Here is a 20,154-nt window from a genome sequence, read left to right as displayed (position 1 = left end):
ATCCTGTTTAAGGTGGTCTCTAATGCAAACTGGCATAACAAAAAAACCTGACAAGGCACATAGTCAGCCTTTGTAGCAACATAGCTGTCCTTAGCAGTCTGTGACACCTATGTATTATAAATCCCAGGCCTCCATTAGAAGTGAATTGCAAATATTCCCTGTGGGAAACTGGCATGCACAGCAAATGCAGAATTGAACCCTGCCCATCAGCCGATGTCACACACTCAGTGGTTAACAGGCAAGCGTGCTTTTGGGGGGAAAGACCTTGTAGGCCAAATTAGAAATCTTGGTGGGCCAAGACTGGCTTACAGGCCAGAGATTGCCAACCCCTGCGCTATACAAATAGTACACAGCATCATCGTAACACCTTCAGTTCAGGATAGAAGATACGATGAAATAAAAACTCCCCACATTATCGATCACCACACAGGCATTCAACTTAGCACCTCTACAGTTATACAATACTAACATTGAGATCATTATTTTATCTTCTTCCTCTTCTTGAAGTTATAAGTTGCGCTATGAGCAATATCAAATCCCAGAATAGAGACAAAATCAGAGGAACACAATGGCAATGCTGTAATACTTGTTCTGACAGGCAACTGCAATACTGTGTGGGTTATAACTAAGAACCAAAAGCAGATTTGTCGAGTTTACAGTAACAAGATGTACTTGTCAGGATCAAATGCGCTGTGTGACACCATGCCATCTTAGATAAACTATCTTGATCAAGATAACACCATCCTGGAGCAAAGACACATTGACTTGAAGAGGACACATCTTGCTGATTAAATAAAAAAAACAATGTGCTTAGGATCACAGCCAAAGTGCACATCTTTAAGTTGTTGGTTAAAAACATACTGTTTCATCAGTTGTTATTAAAGCTTGTCAAGCAGCATTCAGACCAAGGTTTGATTCTGGTTTCTTCAGCTTATCTGCACATTAGGTTAGCCAGTGACACAACGCGTGGTGTAGCTTACATCAGAAGGCAAAGGTTTCTTGTTATAATGCTCCTTATTCAGAGTATTCCCATCACTGATTTGGGAAGTGAAGGACATGCAATGATAACCACATTTCATATCTACCCTGTTGTTCCATATGAAATACTGTGTTTGGATTAGTTTTTCCCTATACTGTACCAGCTTTGATCCAAATTGAGAAAAAGAACCATCTGCAGTAGCTGTGTTTTAACTTGGTAATGTAGACAGCCTGAGACACACTGAAAGACCGAATTGACAATTCACAATGAAATCTAAAAGGTAGGCATAATGCTTATCACACAGCAGCTATCTACATATCGTCACATGGCATCAGTTCTGATTTTTTTTAAATGCCATTCTTCCTGGAGATAATCTCAACCATACTATTTAATGTGGCAATGGAATAAAAAGCATATATTTTAGGTGCACTGTTAATGAACTACAGACATTTAGTAAATGCAAATTACGTGGGAAGTTGACCAAAATCGTATACACACTATACTTTAAAGCACCTTTGAAACCCATCCTTTCCCTCTATGAATTTTGGGCATTGTAGCTTACCCCTCACAAAGTTAACCCTTAATAAAATACAGTGCCCAGAATTCTTTGGGGAAAATAACGTGCTTTGAATCTGCTTTAAATGCATAGTACAGAGTGCTTTGAATAAAGAGATACCACTTTTTCCAAGTTCCAAGTTTTTCCAAGTTCCAAGCCCGCTATTTTAGCTTACATGTACGGTAATTTCGCCAGTAAATGCTTTAATCCATCCACTGAACAGCCACTGTGGGAGTTTGCTCTACAGAAGCACAATATCCACAGGTATATAATCCATTTGTCTGAAGCCCCAACAGTCAGTTAATACAAATAGCTCAGCAGGTGCTGGAAGAGCCAATGCAAAGAAAAACTGTTACACTGACAACAAAGATATTCCTCAAACAGCAGTAAAATCACTTGGAATTTGCAGATGTTAGTACCACACTGATACACCTTGAATTTTTGAAATGAACACCACTCTGTTTAGATCTTGGCTCCTTTTCCCTGAATAATGCCCTTGAAATATGCCTTACAAAATTATTAACTTGTCATGTCTACCACAATTATTAAGATATTAAAATCCGGAGCTCTAATGCATAATCATGGGACATTTTATAGAGGTGCAAACTACTTTGAGTGCACCATACAGATAGCCTTCACAACATTGTGAAGTCAGTGATGCTGGGAATGGTTGTCCAGTTGGAGGCCCACTGGTTCCACATTTGAGTCCTGAAGCAAAGCTCTAGATCTTAAGAACCACTAGGATACTCCAGCTTGGCCTGTGAAAGGGTAGACTAGGGCACCTTGTTGCAAGTGGATTTACTCACTGTCACTCATTAAATACTACAGCCTTGCTAAGTAAAGCAGCAGGCTAAAAACCTTCTCACAAGTATATTTGCTTGCAAAACAACACATCAGCCTGTTATTTCAAGTGACAAGCTGAACCATGTGCTTTGAAAAGTCTGTCCTGACATCAAAGAATACTGCAGGAAAAGACGGCAGCCTGCAACTGAACTTATGTTTGCCTCTCCCACTCTCTGCTAGGAGAAAACCATGGTATTGCTGGTTCAGCTGTCTTCCTGTATAATGTTATGTTGTGGTTCTACAATACTGCATTTGAGGACCTAGTTGACTGGATTACTTGCATGGTAGCCAACTTAAAAGAAGAATAAAGAATTGAAGTTTTATTTGTGCTGTGAAGCCTAACAGTCTTATTAGAATAACATATTATCTAATTAGAAGAAATGTGGTTTCTCTTCCAAAGACAAATGAGATAGTTTACATATATTAGCCACAAGACACTTTATCTTCACACTTTACAGGTTAATCACTTGTTGGCCTTGGGTTCAACACAGTAAAAACAAACAAAAGATAACCACTTTGTTAAGAAAGGCAAATTGAGTCAGTTCTTGAGAATACTGTAGTCTTTCTAAAGCCTTCCTGGCATAGCAAGAGTAATCTTAAGCACTTCATAATTAGAAGCATATATTAGCCAGTACACAGAAAGAAAACCCTTTATTGCTCTCAGGTAATTGCTGTAATCTGAATCCACATTACAGTTGTTGTAGCTTACACAAAGATCATCTGTGGGTGATCTCAAATTGTTTTGGATGTATTAATAGATTTTCATCAGAGGGGGTTCTTTTTTTGTACAGGAATGTGAATCAATGTTTCAGTAGCCAGGTGATAATAGTGCAGGGAGCATAGCAATGAAGAACAATATGTACAAAATTGGGCATGTGGGAACTATTAAAACCCATCAGTTTGTACAAATGCATTTGTATGAAAATCATAGTGTTCCCAGCTGGAGGCATATTTCGGAGTACCCTGAAACGGTTGCAAAACTCATAACTGGCAATCTTAAATGCAGACAGCATATCTGAAGCTTAATACAACAGCCCACCAAACAAGAACTACTGTTATATTAAAGGAAGCTGGATATATTTCAGTCTTGTTGGTCCCAGAGAAGCTGAATATTTTGTATCTTACAGGATCTGAAACGCAGGAAACTATTTTCCTGCTGGACACCCATGGCAATGAGACAGGATTTTAACTTTCTTCTGTTACTGTATTGTCTATTCCACTGCCCCATAATGATAAGTGAACAAACATAATAATAAAAATAAATTAAGTTCTTCCCCTCTCTAACCACTAGAAATCTACCAACTCATTTCCTCTTCCATCTGCAGCCTCCCAAGCCTGAGCAACATGACAGAATTTCTCCACTGTAACATGGAGTATTGCAAAAATACACTGAACACCTCCTTCTACCAATATTTTGCACAGAAATCGGAAGAAATAATACGTTTCAAGTTTAGGAATTAATGTTGGGAACTATTTGTTTACTCAAGTCCCTCTTCTCAACAAGTATTGCAAATCTTTGACTTCCAGATTCAAGCTGTCAGAACATCACCATTAAGATATGAAGAGGTCAGTTTAAAAATATTTACACCCATAAGTTTCAAAGTTCCTAATTACAATCCTGTAATATTCTTTCTTTTTTACATTTATATACCTCCCACACTCTCAAAGGAGCCCAGGGCAGCAAGCAAGAAGTGATAAAACAATATAAACATCTTAAAAACAATTCAATTACAGATACAGACTGGGAAAGATATCTTAAAAGACATGCTGAAAAAGAAAGGTCTTCAGTGGGTGCTAAAAAGACAACAGAGATAGCGCCTATCTAATATCCAAGGGGAGGGAATTCCAAAGGGTAGGTGCTACAACACTCAAGTCCCCAATTTGTACATGGTGCAGAAGAGACCTCTTGATAAGACTGTAATTGCAAGTATTCATCACCATTGCTGCATTTAAGTCAGTGCAGGCAGTTCCCCCACACAAGGGCGCCAAACCGAGCGGGCGCAAAACCAAGAAGATCCATTTGAGGTTGCCAAATTTTGGGCTTGTGCAAGGCGTCGTATTACGAAAGATTACCAAAGTCTGCCGCCCCTGTCCTCACTTGCAGAGCACATTGGGTATAAAAGGTGTGAGGTGATCTTTCAGGTATCCTGGTCCAAGCTGTCCATTGCTTTATACACAAAAACAATTACCTTGAACTTACGCCAGTTGCTCATTGGAATCCTGTGCAATTCTTTGACAGCAGGGTAATGCTTTGGTGATATCCTGCCCCAAGTGAACAGTCAAGCCACTGCATTTTGCACCAGTTGTAGCTTCCAGACCAATCTCAAGGACAGCACCACATAGAGCACATTGCACTACTCCAGCCTGGAGGCTACCAGAACATAGACAACAGAGGTCAGGCTATCCCAGTCCAGAACAATTTCAGCTGTCTTACCTGCAGAAATTGGTAGAAGGCACCCTTAGCCATTGGGGTCACCTAGACCTCTAGCAACAAAGATGAATCAAGGATCACCCCCCCCCCCGACTACAAACCTGCTCTTTTAGGGGGAGTTCGACCTCATTCAAAGCAAGCAACCACCCACAGTGCCTCCATCTTGCCAGGATTCAGTCAGTTTATTGGCCCTCATCCAGCCCAGACACCGGTCCACAGAACTGCTTTATCTAGCAAGCACTATTCAAGTATTATTGTATCAATGCCACATTTTCAGGATGCTCAGTTATTCATGAGCATGCTGAAATTTTGTTGGTGCAAGGCTTTATTAATAGCCTTGTTCCACTGTAAATCCCTAGAGTACTTTTAATATCAGGAATTATAAGAAAAGTAACAGAGAACTAATGGAAAGGACCTGCCTACTCTCAGTTCTGTCTGCCGGTAGAACATATTGAATGATATGTTCTAATGAGAATTCCTACTCTGATGCTAAAAATGAACCACCGGTGGAGGCACAAAGCTCTGCATGCAGATTTCAAAACTTTAATTTTATAAGCTCTGCACTCAGCTCAACGCTACACTTCCTCAGGTGGGATAATAAAATGTTAATGTGTAAGGAAGTACAAACTCAACAAGCAATTAAAGCTCAAGCTAGCTACAGAGTTCCTTTCTTTTGCTTTTTTTATTTGAGCCGTTTGATTTAGCAAGTTCAATCACTGTAGTAAAAGGACTATTTAAAGGGAGGGGGGAATGAATAATTTCTTATAAACTGTAACAAACTTATGTTTGCATGCATCTCACAACTTTCAGGCACATTTGCTGAAATATTAGATAATGACCAGCATGGCCAATGGTCAGGGATTATGAAAACTGTAGTTTAGCAAATTTAGTAAGGGATTAAGGGAACTGTAGTTTAGCCACAAGCTTCCTGCCCCTGAGTTAGAACAAGTTCTTTCTGTACCCGATGGCTATGAACGGATGGCCACCTGGCCTCACTATGTACACGTGCTTTAGCTTCTGTCACAAAAGCAGTGGTTGTGCCTGCAGCATAGCATGGAGAATGTTAAGCAAGACAAGACTGCTTACAGTGGCATTAAAAATGGCCACAGCTTTTATTGATCAGAATGCTAGCAGAGTGTGGTGTAGCATAAGCTGAGGATCCAGTCACAGGACAATCTTACCACAAACTAGTACCATGGCCCAGCCTGCATGCCAAATGCATGTTGGGGAGTAGAGAGTTGAAGGGATTTCAGGCCCACAACCATAAGAACCATGACTGTGAGCCTGTCCTGTTACCTGACTGTATGGCAAACATGCTAGGCTCCAAAATGGGCTGGGGCCTTGAAGGGACACCATAAAAGGTAAAGGTAAAGGGACCCCTGACCATTAGGTCCAGTCGTGACCGACTCTGGGGTTGCGGCGCTCATCTCGCTTTATTGGCCGAGGGAGCCGGCGTACAGCTGGTCATGTGGCCAGCATGACTAAGCCGCTTCTGGCAAACCAGAGCAGCGCACGGAAACGCCATTTACCTTCCCCCCGGAGCGGTCCCTATTTATCTATTTGCACTTTGATGTGCTTTCGAACTGCTAGGTTGGCAGGAGCAGGGACCGAGCAACGGGAGCTCACCCCATCACGGGGATTCGAACCGCCGACCTTCTGATCGGCAAGCCCTAGACTCAGTGGTTTAACCCACAGCGCCACCCGCGAAAGGGGCACCATAATATCCGTTAAAGGATCCCCTGCTTACCTCTGCTGTTGATATAGCCAAGTGCTTTAAAGTGCCTGCAGTGAAAAAGTTGTGACAGAAATATGGAACACTGGAATTAAATGATAAACCACACATATTGCTATGAGGAATGTAGAAAATTCCACATTGCAGAGACCATCCCATTGCCAAGACCAGCAACTTTGTCTAGAGTAAGGTAAAGGCTTCTAAAACGTGGGTTAGTATGTGGGCAATAGCAAAGCTAAAGCTTCTGTTTAGGAGTGGATCAGAAGGAAAAGGTTCTCTTTTGGGTCTGACTTCCACCCGCCCACTAAAACAGCCTGTTTCAGGCTGCAGCCCATTGGCTCCCGGACAAGGCCTATTCACAGCATATTGGATGATACACTAGTTCATTACGCCACCCATCTTTGCAGGAAGATATCCTTGATCCCTCCCACATTTTAAAGTGGTGAACTAATCCTGGCAAAATCATGGTAATAATTCAGGCAGCGCAAGACTTTCACCACCCAGAACGATTTAAGTATGCATGTATTCACATGATACATTCTACTTATACAACTGTACCACCGAAACACACACACACACACACACACACACACACACACCCTCTCACTCTTTGGGGGGGGGGAATCAATTTCATTTAAATGCATCTCTGCATCAAAACCTCCACGACATATTTGGAGGTGGCACAAACTCAAACAAGGCACGAGGCTGTGCCAGTTCTGTTTGGAGCCTAATTTCCTTTGGGATCTTAGAATGTCATGCAATAGACCTGTCCTTGGCACCTTTCCTCCCTCAGTCCTGTTTATAAGGGATTCATTAAATAAATCAGAACTGAAACATATATTATCTTGTAAAGGAGGGTTTGTTGTTAATCATGTATATCCAAAATCACATACTACAGCTTAACAAAATGTTTCTTGTACATGAAGAATTCCTCTTCGATTACAAGTCTATTGTTGCTGAAGTACTAGAAGGGTCTTAGCAGATGTGCTATTATTCTGTAATAATTTAAGTCATTTATCTTCAGCTTAGCAGTTTAACCATATTAAGTGATTGCTTAGCAATGAGAAATTGTCATGAACAATTCACGAAGTCTTGAGGCAATTATGGATACGACTTGCATAAACAACAGGCTGTGGGAAAATAAGCACACAGTATAATCGTTTCTGCATAGTTAGCGTATTTTGGTATTCTGGGGTGAGAACAGAAAATGTTCCCATCTAATTTTTAAAAGCAAACGGGTTTATCTTCCTACCCTGAAATTACACGTATTGCTGTGGCAAAGACATCATTCTGTATTACAAATTTAACATACTTATTCCGTAAGCCAGAGCTGTATCACAACAATACCTAAATCATATGCCATAAGTGAATTAATGAAAAATGTATTTGTGATTTAGTTATAACCAAGTTTATATCAAGGACTAGGAAATTAAATAAGAAAAGCACATGCTAATGCTGAACTCCAAATCAAAATTTGTCTTAGGAACCAAAAAGGCATTTCTTTTTTCTTTTTTAATCATTTTTATTAAGTTTCCCATTTTAACAATCCAATCAAATCACATTGAATGTTCCAAATTATACAAATTATACAATATACATATCAAATAGTCCAAATATTCTGCCTAAATTATAATTTTTTTGTTGGGACTTCCCATGCTTCAAAAAGGCATTTCAAACACTTCAAAAGGAGCAATTTATTAGCCCATTGCCCATTTCTTACTCAATGGCATTTAAGTCCAAGTACATTTAAATAGATTTGCTCCAATTTATCCCTTGTTAGTCTTGTCCCTCCTCTCCTTCTGTCCACTTCCTTCCAAACTTTGACAGGAATCTGTATGGCATTTTTACTTACCCTGTAAAACAGGTGTGGTAAACCTTTATCTCTTCGGATGTTGAACTACAACTCCCATTAGCTCCAGAAAACATGGTTATTGCCCAAGAGGATGGGAGTTGTAATTCAGCAATATCTGGAGGGCCAAAGGGTCCCAACACCTGCTGTAAAATACCAAGTGCACTGATGCCACTAACTAAGATGTTGTTGGTGGTGATGATGATGATAATGATGGAGGACCAGCCATGATTTGCTGAATTTCCAGAAATTTTATAGCTTTAGAAGGCAATGTGAATGGCTGTATGTACCCTTGCTGTATGAACTAAGCATACAAACAGCATAATTGAGTGTATCATAGAATCATAGAATTATAGAGTTGGGAGGAACTCAGAATCCAACCACATGTAACACAGGAATCTCAGCACGTGGTCCCCTATTTAATTTGAAATCATACTGGACCCTGCTTAGCTTCACAAATGGGCTAGCAGTGGGCCTAATAGATCATGTGTAACCAGTGTGATGCCCTCAACAAGTTGTTGGACTACAATTCTCATCAGTCCAAGCCAGCACGGCCAGTGATGAGAGAGGATGGAAGTTGGAGGGGGATACTAAGTTGTAATAGATTATGTTGGGGCAAAGGGTAATATATCATATTCAAGGTATGCAGGGCCCAGCCTAGTATAGTCATCTATTCAAAGCTACTATTCTCGTTATTAAATTGTTAAAACAGCTTTTTAATTATAAAAAGCAGCCATGAAAACCTTAGGTTCCCTAAGTGTTATCAATACTCTTAAGTGCTTCCTCTTTGGAGCCTGTTGGACATTAAAGTCTGAACCAAATCCAAATGTGGGTTTTTGGCATTTTATTTTTATGTGATCATTTGGGCCGTTCATTCTGTTCTTCTAGGTTCATCAGTACTTTGGCAAACTACATTCAGTCTAAGCGTGGCCAAAAGGTTAACAAATGCAAATGAAAGTTCCTTCAAAATGTTTCTGATTTGCAATGCAATTTTTGTAGAGTGGTACCCTATGAGTCATGTAAGAGGTGCTTCAGATCTCCCAGTCAGTCACTGATCGAAAGGAAAGTCATATCACCAATAGGGAAAATCTTTGATTAATACCCCTGATAATTCAGGCAACAGGTTTGTTCGTAACAAACCATATTTAAAATCCAGTTCACAATTCTACAGGTCACAATTCAAACACCAATTTGACCCTGACACCTATTTTCAAGGGGGCCAGGATGGATGTAAAGAGCAACCCAGTGCAAAAGAGTGGTGTAGCTTGCAGAGTGCTGGGCTGGAGACTCTGACTGGCTGCAGGTAGAGCTAGCCAGAAGAGGAGGTAGAGATAGTACTTTGGGAAGGAAAAATAAAAGCAACTGGAGTATGGGTTACTGGCATTCAGTTGGATAGGGGTATATAGCCTCTGAGCTGTAATTCGCCCTGGCTGAATCTAGACACATCAAAGAAACATTTCAGTTAAACACGTAAACTACATATGAGATATTGGGTTGGCAAAATCGGAACTCCACAGCGCCATCTGGTGTCACTGTGCTATAATGCATATATAATGCATATAAAGCGTTTTTTCTTTGCCAATGTAGCTGAGTCCTCTGAGGGGATATCTACAGCTGAGAAGGAAGTCTCTGAGCTGGGGTGTTCTTTTAATAGTATATAGACAAGTGAGAACTGGTAGCTGAATTAGAGAAAGGAGAAGTGGAACCGTGAAGGAACGCTCTACTTGGGTTTCAATTCAGTAAGAAGGGGATAGATATTCTGGAGAGAGAAGAGGAATCCCAAAACACTTAGGATGGGAGTATGTGGTGATCCCCTGGTCTGGTATACTAACAGAGGAGCCTCAGGAGGAGTGAGATTTATAGAAAGATGGGAAACTGACAGAAAGTACCAACTAGTTTCAGAACCTAAGTATTAAGACCTAAGCAGTAACAACTTCAATTAGTTTAAGGAATTGAAGTAAATATAAGCTGTGATTATGAAAACATTGCCAAAAATGTGAATGACTAATCTAACCAGAATAAATATTATATGATTTATTTAAAAATTCCAATAGCAATAATGTTTTCACATTACATAGTAATGGTTTCAGAACTACAAAAATACTTCCTCCCCCCAATCTGAAATAAACATCCGTTTGTACGATGCCCACAATGAAAACATATTTTGCTTAATGTTTATTGCTGCTCGCACTACCCACAACCTCTTTCTTTCTCCTCCTACCAAAGCAGGCAAGCAGGCCCAATCATACTTCAGTCCTCAGAGGGATGGAATTACTAACACTGCAGCAAACCCAAACACATTTGCCGCGAGAGACAAACCTATAATTCCCTCAGAGCAGCAGGGTCCGTGTGCCTGCTGAGACGCCAGACTAGAACTGTCTAATACAAAATGTCACATTTCAGCCTGAGCTCACTGAATGCATTTACGAAGTGATGCAATTAACTCTGTGAGAATAACTGTGAAAAACAGAGCCTTCTCATCCCTGTGAGCTGCTATAAGCTACTAAGCCTTTCAAATAATTGCTACATCCAGCAAAACACAAATAATGGCACACAGGAAAAAAGGAGCATGGAAAACTACTGTCTAACACATGTGACTTCATGTGTTCGCATGAATTAGCGCAAGAAAAATGGGAACATTATATATATAGGATTCTATTTTACTGCATAATAGTCCATCACGTAATACAGAGTCTTTATATTACACTTCTCATTCAGCTTGTCAAAATGCCTTTTGGAGGCGAAGAAAAAGCAGTTATCCCCGTAGTCAGTGTTATTATGCCTGCTAACATTTCAAAGTTATTTAATTCAAAATATGTATACTGCTGAGAACAACACAGAAACTTGGCCCACTTTTCATAACGGGAAGCAAAGGTTACAGCCTTTCTAATCCAATGTCAGACATGGAGTATTTCTGCAAGACACAGAGCACACCAGATTTGTTTAAAGCAGAGCAGTTGCTCTGTCTACACTGCAGCAAGGTAAAGGAAAGGGACTCCTGTCATTTGCACCTGCAGTGTACAATCCAAGTGCTTCTGTTACGCAAGACCCACGGAAATGAAGGAGGTAGTCCATTTCTATCCTGATCTTCCACCAGCACACCCAGGGAAACCCTCATGTGGCTATCCCATTTTATCCTAACAACAACCCTGTGAGGTAGGTTAGTCTGCAAGGGTTACTTGCTCAGGGCCATTCAGTCAGCTTCATTAAACAAAGATCTTCCCAGTCAAAGGCCAGGACTTTATCCACTGAACAACATCTCCTTTATACAGTGTAGAAGGAAAGTCTGGTGGCTTTGGCTTTTAGGTTCCAGCGCCAGCCTTACCATTAGGCAGAATGAGGCGGCTGGTTTGGAGTGTCACAAAAGGGCAGCATATTCCTAAGTATTTACTGTATTATTGTGCTTTTACTGCCAGGGAGGAGAGAACAAATAGTACTTGTGGGATTTTCTGCCTAATGTGCCATAATAATTTGGCTTTCCTTTGATATTATGCACCTTAACAAGTGGGGGGGGGGGAGGGTTTGTCTCCGTTTGCTTCCTTGCTCAGGCAGCAGAATGTCTAGTGCCGGCCCTGTCGGGTGCCATGGTTAAAAAATAAATATTCTTTTTGTTAAACTGGTAACTTCAAATACAATAGTATTTCCATTGATTGTGCTAAAAATGATGCTGATTTAAGGCCTTTGTTGTCTTTGGATATATAAAATAGAAAATAAAATAGCTTAATTTTGTCATATCCAAAAAAAGGAATGACTTAACCTTACAGTTTATTAGTAATATACTTCTCGAATATATTGCTTCGTATAATTTTTGTTTAGATTTAATTAGCATTTTCCTTATACAATAGCCTGGCTTAGCATTGTTATTGAACAGGGTGTCATGTTTAAAGGGTTAATGAAAATGGCACAGATTGAATCCTCTTTGAATCTGGTGTGTGTGTGTTTTTGGGTTGTTGTTTTTTGTTGTTGTTGTTGTTGTTTTTGGTTCTCAGAAAAATTAACTGAGTCCTGCAAAAGAATTTTTTTTTAATTGCCATTTAAGGCAACAATATGTGTTTTACCATTAGCCAAAGCCTGTGCCGTGATTTCAGAAAAGTAATTTATTTACATTTTAAAGTGGCAGGTTATTGCTAGAAATAGCATTTTCTTATCAAACTTTGCAGCCTTTTCTCTGTGACATGGTGGACCAATGAATCACTTCATCTAACAACTTAAAAAACAACCTGCTGGCTCAAACTAAGGATGTACCTAGTGTCCAGCATCCTGTTCCAAACAGCAGCCGATCAGTTGCTCCCAGAAAGTTTATGAGCAGGACATGAAGGCAATGTCTGCCTCTACTGTGTGTCCTCAGAAGCTGGTGTTCAAAGCACACTGCCTCTGTACATAGAGGTTCCATTAACTGAGCAGCGAGTTAAATCCTACTGCTTTGGCTGAGAACTCTGCTGAGAACAGGTGTGGAGCCAATGCAGGATTTAACCCCAACTATCAGATGACATCACAAGTGACATCAGCTGATAGGCAGGTGGCCTGGATTTGGGGGAAATGGCCTCACAGGTTGTGTGACATGATACTTTGGAATACAATGCTGACAATTTTTCACTGTAGTATTAGTTATTGTTAGAGAGAAAGAAATGTTTCTTCCTTGGAACTCTTTCTGTAAACCAGTGGTTCGCAACTGGTCGACCACGGACCTCAGGGCGTCCACATAAGCCACCCAGGGGGTCCTTGGCACCATTCACACAACAAAAACTGCCACTGATATATCAACATGGTATAATGGTTAGAGGGTTGGACTAGGACAGGGGTCTGCAACCTTTAAGACAAAAAGAGCCACTTGGACCCGTTTCTGGGGGGGGGGGGGGAACTGGGAGCCGCAAAACCATTGCGACATTTAAAACAAATATATCTCCGGAGCCGCGATCTGACAGCGCACGCACCGCCCCCATGCGACGTCACAGCCAGTACAGCGCCCACCACAGTGGGGAGTGTCAGGGCGCACAATGCGCCTCCTCCCCTCGCTAATATCTGCCCCGGAACCGCGGCAAAGGTGTAAAGGAGCCACATGCGGTTCCGGAGCCGCAGGTTGCAGACCCCTGGACTAGGACCTGGGAAAGCAAGGTCTGAATCCCCACTCAGCCAAGGAGCTCACTGGGTGAACCTTGGGCCAGTCACCGTGTCTCTTAGCCTAACCTACCTCACAAAGTTGTTGTGAGGATGAAATGGGAGGAAAGAGAAACATGTACACCACCTCGAGATCCATGGGAGATAAAAGTGATCTATAAATGTAATGATTAATAATAATAATTTCCAAAAAGTATGCGGTCTGTGGCTTGGCTTTGGAAAAACAGGGGATCTGCAGTACTGTACTTACCGTAGTTAATTTTGAACCACTGCTCTAGACCATTCAAAATTTGGTAAATCTCAATCAGTTCCCCTCTCAATAGTCTCATTTCTTAACAAAAAGCCCTAAGCACTTTAGCTTTGCCTTGTTGGGAAAAGCCACAATCTTCATGCTACTTAAATTGTTCTTCTCTTTTCCAGTTTTAATGGTATCTTTTTTTCATTAGAGCAGTGTTTCCCAACCTTTTTTGGGCAAAGGCACACTTGTTTGATGAAAAAAATCTTGAGGCACACCACCATTACAGCCCCGTGACGTCAGCGTGCAGCGTCACGCCGGGAGGGACGCACGAAAGTGTAAGTTTCAATTTTTTTTCCTCCCCCTTGCCGGGGAACCTCCAAGCTTTGGGGGTGGGGGGGGAGGAGGCAGCAAAGCGAGGCAGGAAGGAGAGCGCGGCTTGGCTGGGTGAGCTTTGGCAGGGGCAGGGAATGAGAGCCGCGAGGCGGGCGCTGCGGACGGAGGCGCTGCCCGCCGAGCTCGCAGGCAGCCAGGCGGCGAGAGCCCCGCGCTGGGCGGCCTCTCCTCGCCGCCGCCGCCCCGCCTCTCGCCGCCCGACTCGCCCGCCTCCCTCCAGGCAACATGATTGGGAAACACTGCATTAGAGGACCTGAACTGCCCTTCCAAACGTAGCTATACCACAGATTAGAGGTGACAGACGTGTAGTTTCCCAGAAATTGTTGGATTCCAATTCCCATCAAATATTGGATTTTGCTCTAGTATGCCTGACTTTCATCCAATTTGGAGAGATATTTCTGGAGTTCTTTTCAGCCTGCTTGGCTATTACCATCCAGAATAAACTGCTGTCCCCCACAAACTTGGCTACCACATGGCATACCTCTGATCCCAGATAATAAATTAAAATGCCACGGGTCCAAATATAGATTCTTGCAGAACTCCACTACTTTCTTTTCTCCATTTGAAAACAGTTAAGTTTATTAACTCCATTTCCTTTCCTTTACCCTGTTACTGACACATAAAAGGACCTGCCCTTTTAAACAGAACTCCATAAAAGGACTCTTGTCCTCTCCTACGGGAGCGCGAAGTTTACTTAGGAACCTTTAGTGCTGGGTAAAAAGTGAGTGCATGACATCATCAAAAGCCTTTCCAAAGTGAAGGCAAAGTTATCTCTTCTTTTTGACTTTATTATTTGGCTGTATGAGATCTCTCAAATTTGATGTTGTCAAATCTGACTGACTGAAAAAAATGGCACTATATTGCTTTGGGGATTCTTGAGGAGCGAGGGGCAAGGGCAAGGAAGGGGTTTTCCTGAAACTTATTCACATATACTAGCCAGAATGATTAATTTCCCACAAATATGAGGCTAAAGATAAAGGACCCCTGACACTTAAGTCCAGTTGCAAACGCCTCTGGGGTTGCGGCGCTCACCTCGCTTTACTAGCAGACAGTTTTTCCGGGTCATGTGGCCAGCACAACTAAGCTGCTTCTGGCGAAACCAGAGCAGCGCACAGAAACACCATTTACCTTCCAGCCAGAGCAGTACCTATTTATCTACTTGCACTTTGACGTGCTTTCAAACTGCTAGGTTGGCAGGAGCTCAGACTGAGCAATGGAAGCTCACCCCGTTGCGGGGATTCGAACCACCGACCTTCCGATCGGCAAGCCCTAGGCTCAGTGGTTTAGACCAAGCACCACCTGCTACCTGCTGCTTAATTATTAAGCTAGACAATGTAAGCACTTAACCCAACCTTCACTAACCAGGTGCCCTCCAGATTTTATAATTCCCATCATCTGTAGCTAACACAGAGCTGCAGCTCCAAAACACCAGTTTTTGGTGAAGACTGCCTTAACCAAATAATTAAATAATCTGCCCTTAATCATGTGTTAGCCTGTGCATGTAAGGATTATCCACATGTAACCACAACAGGAAAATGGATGGTTGATCCACTTCAGCTTCCATCTGTGCCAACTGTGGGAACACCACTAAATTTCATAAAATTTGGGTTAGTCTCCCCCTCCCCAAAAGAAGTGCTAGCGGGCCACCATTCTCTGTACAAAAAAAATGCCATTGTGGATGAAGATTCCAACCTGCCTGTTACTCATCTTAACAGGTGTTTCTTCATATTTCTGCTTCCCAGTTTTAATTAACATTAAGATCCCTTGTGCTTCTCTACTTAAATCTATTATTACGACAAGCTTTACACAAAACGAACAATGAAAAGTTGTGTTATCTAATAAACTATCTTCCTGCCAGTGAAATAATTCATGGCCACGCAACCAACAACAGATGCAGGCAGAACTGCCACACACCAACAATCCCTAAAGATAGCTCACGGCTGTTTCTCAGCTCTTATTCTTTGGCTCAGCGAAGGCAAGGGCAAGTTGCTTTCAACAATGCAACCCCTGTATCAAGTAGCTGCTGTCAGTGCCTCTTCTGTGTTTAAGTACAATGTAGAGAAGGATTCTTCTTAGCCAACCTGAAGTCCTTTATTTAAGCTTTGCAAGAGCCATAAACAATAGCATGTGCTATGAAGTTGACTCAGAGGCTGCAGCTAACATTACGTTTAAGTACAGGATTCCATGGCAACTAAAAGCACATACTGTAGTGAGGAGAGGCTTCTGCTGTAGATGGGAAAGTTTCGCTACCCAACAGGTCCAAGCTTAAATAGGTATTTACTGGGGAGCAATCTGATTCAATCCCAACAGGATTTACTATCAGGCAAATGCAGAAATGAGGGGGTGGGCAGATGGAAGGCTTTGTTGAACCCCAACACAAAACAATCTCAGACAACTTTAATCAATCATGTTTCAAGCCAAAAGAGTAGCTACATACAGCTGTGCCCTTCTTACTGACTTCAAAAAGTGCTTATGTTGAATAATCCTAATGCAAATCTCTCAAATTTTCCTCTGATGTAGCAGCTGCAAGATTGACACAGATTTAGTTGTATATCGCTTTAACCATTTCAAGCAGCACAGTGGATTTTTTTTCAAACAGAAGTTGCAAAATGGAGCCCACAGTCCTGTAGGTAAGCAAGTGCAGTTGCCACGAATAAAAAGTGTAATGGTGGCATTCAGTCATTCGCGGCTCCATGCTATGCGTGGGATTGATCACAGCAAACATTGTGAACTAGGAGGTTCATAATAAAAGAAGCATGCACAAATCTACATTGCAATGCTATACAATATTACTTAAGATTATTTTTAAAAACACCTTCAGGTGATGCTGCAATTCAACTTCTAATTCAGAATCCTGTTCCATAAACCTTAACTCCTCTTAGGTTCCCCCACATTTTTTACTTCATCTTTTACTGGCGGGACCTAGTGTTTATCAATTTTTCCACCCACAACTGACTCCTGGCATCCTGGTGACACACTCATGGCACACTAGTGGATCTCATCCCATGATTCAGAATATTTTTCCTTAGATGGTTTTAAGGAAACTGCTGGGCGCGCATATCAGATCAGAGGCCTTAAATTTGGACTGAGCAGGCTTGGACTAGATAACCTCCCAGTAAGATTGGCCAAGAGTAGCTCCAACCTACACACCTTCAATAGTGATGTAGAAGAGGGAATTTCAGGCCCAGCTTTTACATCTGACTATCCTGCCTACCAGGTCCCATGACATTCTCTAGTTCTGTGAATCACTGCACTTGTTAGATTCACATCTGAGTGCTCTTTAACTAGACACAACTGAGAATGATTGTACACAACTGAAAGACAAAGGAGGTTGGCACAAAACTGGTCACAGTGATTGCATCAGAGTCATAATGGGAATAACAGGGAACTACATTGACCCCAATAGGTTTCCACACACCTGGGCAATAGCTGTGCTAAGAATCATACCCAAACACACAAATTCCTTGCAGGGAGTTACCAATTGTTCCCAGAAGAGTTTACAGTTACTAGGACTGCCAGGTGTCATTTGAGACATTTCCTTACCTCAAGACATCCAAGCATCACAGGTCCTATATTTGTTGAATTTTTCAGCTCCGCGGGGCATATGGCTTCAGTGCACACCTCAAAACTCACCTGCAGAGCAGCATTTTTTCTTTTATATGCAAAATGCTTCTCTGGACACCCTTAACATGATCATTTTGCTACAAGTTTAATATTGGAGAACTATTTTTGAATGAGTTGGTTTATCACCCCTTCTATTGGCGAACTCAGTTGCTGAGTGCAGGCAGGATTGTACTGGGGCAACTGGAAAACAAGCAGTCAGTATCAGCATGCTTGGGCAAAACCTAAGGTCTACGGAAGTACAAAAAATATTTAAGGGAAGTAAAAAGCAAATGCAAAACAATTTAAAAAACAACAACCACATACCCAGATGCTGAGTTACCAGAAAGTGCTCAGTGTCTGCTGAGGAGGGGAAAACCCAGAAAACCAAAGGAGGTGGAATGGAGTCTGCTGGAGGAAGTGAGGGTGGCTGCTCACTGGCACCCTAAACCCTACTACAAATGGAGCACTGCAAGTCCTATTTGATTATTACAAATGAGAAAAATCAGGTACTGTACAAGGTCTGGAAGTCCCACTTCATGAGTCACAGCAGGAGCTGGCCAAAAGCTACTTCCTCCACTTCCGTATAGCGTATGAACTGCTTCTGCACAACATTCACGGGGTGCATCCTCTGGTCCACAAAACTGCCCATGCCTGAAACAGGGCAGGTGAACCACGCACATCCCACAACCCAGGATGCTCTTCTCAAGCAGTGGTATGCGCAGGTGGGCAGGGCTCCCGGTCCACTCCATATATGGGCTGCTGGGCATATTCGGATGTGCTGGAGGTGCATCCATGAGAGCAGCACATGCCACACTCCAGCAAACTAGAAACAAAAACGACACCTTGCACGTCAATGGGAACCTTGCCCATTAATTTGCCTGAGATTTTGTTCCGCGCCCTGGGCAAAAACACAGCCAACATCCAAAATGAGGTGAAGGAGTCAGGACAGATGGCTCCGAAACAAGACCTTTTGCTAACTGCCTTACCAACAGCCCCCTCACGACAAGAAAGGCACATATCTGAAGATAAGCATCTGCCTAGAGAAAGGTACTACTTGAGGCCGAATTACTGGCCCCCCCCCAAAAAAACCCCCAAAGATTCCTCACTGTGAGGAACTGGGAGAGATTTTGAGGAAACTGCGCACTCTAACGGCCAGATCCCGCAAAAACGCCTAGGAGAGAGCAGAGCAGATCCGTCTCGTGAGTGTAATAAATGGTAAAAGGGCGCCGGGTCTCTCTGTCACACAGACACAGCTTTCGTACGACCCACAGAGCCGCTGGCAAGGCTTGGGACACACTGTCCTTTGAAATAAAAAGACACCACTAGCCGGCAAGACACCGGAGAGCCGACGGGAAAGCCCCCTCTGCAATGTACCCTCTCCGGTGTTTCCTCCCTGTCAGGAACGTGTGACAACCTCCCCATTTTATTTGCCTTAGGGGAACCGCACGGAGCAGGTGGTGGCCCTCCTATCCTTCCCTGGGTCTCAACCAAACGAGGCTCCCATATGTCGCTGCCCCGAAGCGCGCCAATTCCGAACGCGAAGCCTCGCCGGCGCCGCGAGGGAGGGAGCGAGGGAGAGAGAGGCGCAGATGCTGCCCGGGATTCCTCTCAGCCTGGGCGCCCCTTCGCGGCTGTGGAGAGAGGAGCGCCGCATCCATGGCTTACCTTCCTCAGCATGCTGGGCAAGCAGCGGCTGGGGCTCCTGGCTCCGGCCGGCTCTTCCTCGCCTTCTTCCTCCCGCTCCCCCCTCGGCCATTCAGCGGCGCCTTTCTTGCTGGGCGATTTCGCCAGCCCGAGGAGCGCACATTTCATGCCCGCCGAGGCAGCGGCTCCGATCCCGGAGCCTTCGCCCGCACATGCGTGTGGCAGCATGCACAGGGTCGCTCCCCCGAGAGCCAGGGCTGCCTCGGCTGCTGCGAGCCCAGCGCCGGCTCCTTTGGCTGGAGCGGGGCGGCGGGGCGCTCGCAAAGCAGCCTCCGGCTCGAGCACGCGGCGCAGCGGCAAGCCAACCAGGCGGCAGGGGCAGCAGCTGCTGCTGTTGCTGCTGCTTCTTGCCGGCCTCAGCAAAGCCGAGGAGGGAAGCGGGCGGGCGGGGGGGACTACCTCGCGCTCCCGCTTCCTCCGCCGGCCCTTAGTCTCAGCGCGCGAGCTCTTCCGCGCGCTCGGAAAGGCGCACTCGGAGGTGCCCAAAGGACGCTCGCTCACTCGCGCGCGCTCCGACGCCGCCGGCTGAGGAGGCTGGAGTGGCCGGGCGCTGCAGGAGCGAGCCGCTTTACAGAACGCGAGGCAGGGGAGGTCCTTAGCTGTGGGGACCACTCAGGGCGCACACGCTCATACACCCTCCCCCCGTCGCCTCCCAAAAGAAACCAGTTATCCAGTCATTTCTAACAGGGTCAGACTAAGCAGCGTGTG

General features: G+C 43.5%; 1 protein-coding gene across 1 annotated transcript in view; it reads right to left on the bottom strand.

Moving 5' to 3' along the window:
- Positions 1-19,603, bottom strand: part of TMCC3 (transmembrane and coiled-coil domain family 3) — a 92,923-nt gene extending 73,320 nt beyond the window's left edge. The window contains exon 1 of the mRNA XM_081210950.1: positions 19,408-19,603. Within this exon, the coding sequence (XP_081067076.1) occupies positions 19,408-19,554 (147 nt within the window). The 5' untranslated portion in view covers positions 19,555-19,603. The remainder of the gene's footprint in view (positions 1-19,407) is intronic.
- Between the last annotated feature and the right edge of the window lie 551 nt (positions 19,604-20,154).

Source organism: Podarcis bocagei, assembly GCF_964188305.1.
Source record: "Podarcis bocagei genome assembly, chromosome: 10".
NCBI lineage: Eukaryota > Metazoa > Chordata > Lepidosauria > Squamata > Lacertidae > Podarcis > Podarcis bocagei.
Note: the sequence above shows the minus strand (reverse complement) of the source record. Positions and strands in the feature narration are given on the sequence as shown.